This window comes from Serinus canaria, chromosome 18 (genome assembly GCF_022539315.1).
Source record: "Serinus canaria isolate serCan28SL12 chromosome 18, serCan2020, whole genome shotgun sequence".
Classification (NCBI taxonomy): Eukaryota; Metazoa; Chordata; class Aves; order Passeriformes; family Fringillidae; genus Serinus; species Serinus canaria.
The window spans coordinates 10,697,254-10,703,253 of NC_066331.1; the positions used below are offsets into that span (position 1 = coordinate 10,697,254).

General features: G+C 57.3%; 1 protein-coding gene across 1 annotated transcript in view; it reads right to left on the reverse strand.

The window, feature by feature from the left end:
• MYH10 (myosin heavy chain 10) overlaps positions 1-5,073 on the reverse strand; it is a 92,030-nt gene extending 86,957 nt beyond the window's left edge. Inside the window, exons 1-2 of the mRNA XM_050981414.1 lie at positions 4,986-5,073; positions 2,170-2,546 (exon numbers count right to left, since the gene is read on the reverse strand). Coding sequence (XP_050837371.1) covers positions 2,170-2,514 — 345 coding nt within the window. The 5' untranslated portion in view covers positions 2,515-2,546; positions 4,986-5,073. The remainder of the gene's footprint in view (positions 1-2,169; positions 2,547-4,985) is intronic.
• Between the last annotated feature and the right edge of the window lie 927 nt (positions 5,074-6,000).

Genomic DNA, 6,000 nt, shown 5'->3' on the forward strand with positions numbered 1-6,000 from the left:
TTCCTGGACACAGATCACAGCCTGATGACTGCAGCCACCCAAAGCCCTCTGCTCTCTCCTTTCCTTTCTAGGGCTTGAAAGGAAACGTGTGGCTACTTCACTTGACATTCTTGCATCTTTCACTTCCTAGAAAGGCAACACTCCATGCTGCCTGTTTGGGAAATTCCAGGAGACCTGATCAGATTCATCACCTGCACCTCAACTGCTTGAGACCAACACCAACACACACAACTTTCATTTGGTTATTATGGGAGTACAATCTGGAAATCCAACCAGAGCTTTAACCAGCTCCTGTCAGCACAGCCAAACCACCAGAACTCGCTTCAGCTCAGCTCACCTGGGCTCTTTTCCTTACACCAGGCAGCTTTTCCTTACCCCCAACAGCTCAAGCTCCTGCAGTGTCCCTCTGGCCGGTGAATGTCTGCAGCATCCACACATGCCACACTGCCCTTCTGCACACCTTCCCCAAGCCAGCCAGGTTTCACTTCAGCCCAGGAGCCAATTCTGACAGCTGCACTGAAGCAGTGCTCTTGGCAAGAGCAGCATCCCCCAGCAATGTCCCTGGAACTCAGCAAAGCCCAACAAATGCTGCAGCTTCTCAGCCCAACCAAGCTCTCGCAGCTTGGGCAGGGAGGTCACACAGGCCACGTGCACTGACCCCCAGCCTGGCAGCAGCATCACACAAGGAACAAGCTCCAGTCTGCCCAGCAGAGCAGAATGAACCCTTTGGGAAGGGAACAAGGTCAGGCACCTGCAGGACCTCACCAACTCCACATGCACGAGCAGCCAGGCTCCCACAAAGGGGCACTGCCAGACCCAGAGTGACAGTCCTGTGCCCTGTGTGCCAGGTTCTGACAGCACCCCCACAAACACCTGGGCCTGTGTTTGCAGAGCTTGCTGTGACATTTGAGGCCTGCAGGTTTTTACCCTTCATCATGAAATAGGGCTATAATTGTAATGCATTTCCTAACAGCCATAATTAGGATTGATACACAGACTGGAAACTTTTGACCTATCAACCTGTTTACTTTTTGTTTTTCAATCCATTAATTATGCAATTAGTTTCCTTATGCAAGAATCATTCCAGAAGTATTTTTTCATCCAGCTCTGCTATGAGCACCTTGTTGTAAAGCCTTGGAGGAGGAAGCTGACAAAGACACACAAATACAAAAAAACACTTTGTAGTTGCACACAATTCTTAATAAGTCCAAATACTATCAAGGGTCAAGCTAAAAATGTACCCCTAATCCCCAGATGGAGGGGAAAATGAGCCAGCTATCAGGACTAAATAAAGTGGATTTAAGCTTTAAGTGTTTATAAAAAGTGAAGCAAGCATTTAAGCAAATGTTCCAGTGTCTTTTGAGACAGAAAGTCTCCCTGTAGCTGTTCCTGACTCCCTGACCCAACAAGTCACTGTGCAAGCAGCCTGCCAAGAGAGCAGGAGCTGCCCCTGACTGCAGGCACAGACCTGGGACAGAGCCCAAGGGAGGAGCAGGGTCAGACATAGCACCAAGGGCGCTGTGATTCCCAACTCCAGAGCAAGATGCTGATAAGCCAGATGTTCAATCAGTGCTTCAAAACCACTGGAAAAAAACAAGCTTTATCTTATTGGTTTATTTTAAGCACTTGAACACATCCCTTCCTGGCCATTAGGCTGATATTCAGTTCCAAAAAGACATTTTGCACTCCCAGTACTCCCAAACTTCATATTTTAAATACCAGCAGAGCCTCTTATTGCCATTTTTAACACACAGCAAGTTAAAACAAGAGATGTGCTCATTCACATCATAACATGAGCAGTTAAACACAGCAATCCAGCAAAGTGAGGGTCTGTCACCTCCCTCAGCTTAAGGAAGCCACTTGCCACTGCTCAGTGGATCAGTTCAGCAGGAGGCAAGTGCTCCAAGGAGCAGCACAGCAGAGCCCCCCAAGCTGCCATGTCACACTCTGTGGCCAAAAGATGCTCACAGAACTGTATTATTTGTTTTATGACAGAGCTCTTGACCTGTACACAGGATGGAAAAAGACTTTGGACTCATGCAAATGCTGGGGATACAAAGTATTTAGGCTGCCAAAATCAAAGCCAAGACCTACTCTGACAGTAGGGATGGCAATCAGGTACGGTCAGCTGAATTAGCACCCAGAATGGATCCCATAATTACTACTTACATAGATGAGCCCAGAGTAATAGCGATCCTTTAAATTATGCAATACAGAGGCTTCATTTAAACAGGTTAATTCTGCCATGTCTTCCACTTTGGAGAACTTGGGAGGATTCATCTTCTGAACATCATCTTTATTGACGAGCGCCTTCTTCCCGTTCTCCGCCAGTTCAACCAACACCTCGTCCCCCTTCTCCTCCTTGATGCTGGCTGCCTCGAAGCCATGGCGCTCCGAGGGGATCCACACCAGCTTCTTGGCAGTCCAGTCGGCCTGGGTGGCAGGGTTGTAGATGACAGCCCTGTCCACGAAGAGGTAGCGCTCCGGATCCTCCTGCCCCGACCTCTGCGCCATCCCGGCAAGAGAAGGGTCTGCTCCCAGTCACCCTGCCAGCAGAGAGGGAAAAGCAAGGAGCACGTTACACACCAGCCTCACAACCCAGTGACCCAGCACCAGTTCCTCCTCCAGCACCAGTTCCTCCCCTGGGAGAAGCAGCCCCAGGCATCGCTCACAGCTACAGCTGCACAACTGAGGCCCTGCTCACACACCTGTGCCACACAAAAGCTCAGTTACCTGTCAAGTGCCACCCAAACCCAGTGCAGGACAGCCAGCAGGGTTCCAGCTGTGCAGCAGCAAGGGAGAGACATCCCAGCAAGAGCTGCGGGCAGGAAAAACACGCACCTGTGTGCTGGGCTTAGATAAGGAACGAGAGCAAACAGAGCAAGAGCTTGGCAGTAAACTCAGCTGTGATGGAACAGTGAAAAACAAAAACACAGAGATAGATACAAACCCATAAATCTGCTCAGTGGATTCTGCTGCAAAAACCAGAAGGCGGCAAGGACGAGTTTTAAAAATGTGGATTTGCAACTACAGACACGAACTTGGGACGCTTGGGGTTTCTGCAAGCCATGCAGGCAGCTAAACCTTGCTCATATTCTCCCTGAAAAACTTTGCATTTCTACAGCCTGCTCCCGTTCTCAGTCCTGAGTGCTGACATCACCATATTCCAAAAAATGTCTCCAGATCTCAAGTTTACCTCCGGGCTCAAAACACTGTAAGGAATGATGCTGGATTTTCCAACAGCTCCACGGGTAATTTGAAGCAGAGAGAAAAACCACTGACTGACAAGAGCTCCTGCACACTCATTTTACCTGGCTGCCTCTACCCAAGAGAGGCCCCAGCCCCTTCCATAGGCACTGCCATCACAGCCAGGATTCCTGGAGCTGGCAGATCCATCTGCAACTGCCCACAGAGCACCAAGGTAAAGCCTGACCCTTGCTCCTCAGGACTTTAAACATCTTGGTTTGTAACACACACCACCTTCCCTGCTGAAGAACCTCACATTGGCTACGGAATCCTTTCCCAGCAGGTTACCCAAAGGCCAGCTTGGGAACAAAGCCAGGGAGGCTCCCAAACTGCATTTGTCACCTTTCCTACTATGGCACGCGCCCCGATGGAAGTTCTGCAACCCAACCCTCCCGAGAAGAACGTGTAATTAAACAGGATAATTGTGTCTCCAGCTAAGGCAGAGAGATTTGTTACATTGTCCAACTTCAGTGTTAAAGCAAGCCTGAAGCCACTGAACCCTTCAGAGGTGTGAGGAGCAGATCCCTTAGCACAGATGGCTTAATTCAAATCAAGAGATGATGACTCAACATTTAAAGTATTTTAGAAGAGCCTCTCAGAGAAAATTTCCATGAACAAAGATGGAATCGTCGAGGGCACACCTCTAAGTGATAGCTGGACTCCTCCGCCAGAAAATTGAAGGTTTAGTCAATGAATGCCACATTTGGCTGGAGGAGCCCACAGATGAAATAAGCAAGCTTTGAAACCCACGTGAGAAAGGTGACTGTGCCCACCGTGCCAGGCTCCAGAACGAGCTCCAACAAAGCCCTGGAACGCCAGTGCCACCCTGGCGTGCCAATGGCCCTCGGTGTCAGCGCTGCCAGGCAGGTGAGACACAGCCCGGGGCAGCCAGCACTCCGCTTTTACACACCGAGGGGCACTGGAACCTGAAGGTCAAATAAAGCTCATACAACGAAATGAGCCATCATTGCGCCCAACGGAATTAAAGGGTGAAGACGGAGATGAAGGCATTCATACAGGAGGGCACGCACCGGTCACACACGAACGGTGTGACTGACTGGAGAGCAGCTCCTAAGCTAACCCCAAACCTCGGGGGAGCACCGGCACCCGGCCAGGGTCATCCTCCCACCCGGGCTCCCAGCCCCACAAAGCCCAGCACAAAAGACCCTCCGCAGAAGCAAGGCAAGCTGCAGCTCACCCTACCCAGGGCTGCTCCGCTAACAATGGCATTCAAATGAAACACACAAATGAGCACATTTATCATGCAGGAATCCAGCACTCCCAACAGACGACGTGAGAATAAAGCCAAAAAAAAAAAAAAATCCAAAAAAACCTCACACACGTTGTGAACAAAGGGGGGGCGGAGGGCGCGGCAGGGCAGCCCCGGGCCCGAGCAGCGCCCCGGGGCCGCCGCCGCGCTGCCCCTCGCCGGGCCCGAAGGACAAAGAGGCGGCCGCGGCTCGGCCCGGCGGCGCCCGCAGCGGCCGCAGCCCCGCGCCCCCCGCCCGGGGCCCGCGGGGAAGGCAGAAAATGGCCGAAAACGGCCGGGAACGGCCCCCTCCTCTCGCGGCCGGGGCCGGCACCGGCAGCGGGGGGAGGGCGGCGCGGACGGGCGGCCCAACAAGGGGGTCTTTGTGTGCCGGGCCCGCCGCCCCCGCCACACCCCCGCCGCGGGCGGGGCCCCGCCAAGCCGCCCCCCTCCCGGTGCCCCGGTTCCACCGCCGGCCCCGCCGGCTCACCTGTGCAGCGCCGGCCGCCGCCCGCCCGCCGCCCGCCGGCTCCGCCGCGCCCGCTCCGCCCCGCGCCCGCCGCGCTCCTTTAGCGCCGCGCCGGCCCCGCCGCCCCCCGCCGCACCGCCCGCCCCCGCCGCCGCGCGCCGCGCGTCCATTGGTTTGAAGCCGCGTCCGTCAGCGGCTCCGCACGCTCCCATTGGTCCACGCCCCGGCCGCTCTCCGGCCACAGCCATAGCAACCTCCGCACGCCGTGGGCCGGCCCGCCCCCGCGCCGCGCCCCGCCTCCTCGGCGCCCATTGGCTCTCGTCACCCCGCAGCGCCGCTTTGATTGGGCAGTTTCCCCGCCCGTCACGGACGGCCCCTCCCCGCGCTGCAGCACGGCCGGCGGGGGCGCGTCCCGGGTGCTGCAGCGAGCGGCGGGCGCGCGCCTCCCCCCCACCCGCCCGCGCGCCGCCGTCCCCGCCACCGTCCCTGTCCCCGCCACCGCCAATGCGCCCGGGATCAGAGCTGCGCTGTGCAGAGCCCCGGCCCGCTCCCCACGCGGCCCGTCCCGCGGAGCCGGCCGCAGCCCTCCCCGGGTCACTCCCCGGACGGTCGCAGACACGCGGTGTCACGGCCGAGTGTCCCCGCGCCGCCTCTGCAGCCGCTCGGGCCTCGTGCCCGGCGCAGCTCCCGTTTTCTGCTCCTGCGCCGTGCCCCCGGGGTTCCGGAGCCCTCGCCCGCCGGGCAGCGCCGGTCGCGGCTCGGGCGGGATGCGGGAGCGGCGGCGGGGCAAGGCGGCGGGAGCGGACCCTCCGAGCGCCCTGGGGCTCGCTGCGCCCTGCCAGCGCTGCCGGGAGGCTGGGGATGGATCCCTCGGGGGACCCGCGCTCCCGGTCCATCACGGACAGCTTCCCCGCTCCGTGGCCTTTCCAGAGCCCTTCCCGGGTGCCCTCCCTGGCCGAGCCTCCCGGGGCCGGCCCGGTGCCTGCAGCCCGGTGGGATGAGCACAGCTCTGCCCGAAGCACGGCTGTGGAGCCCC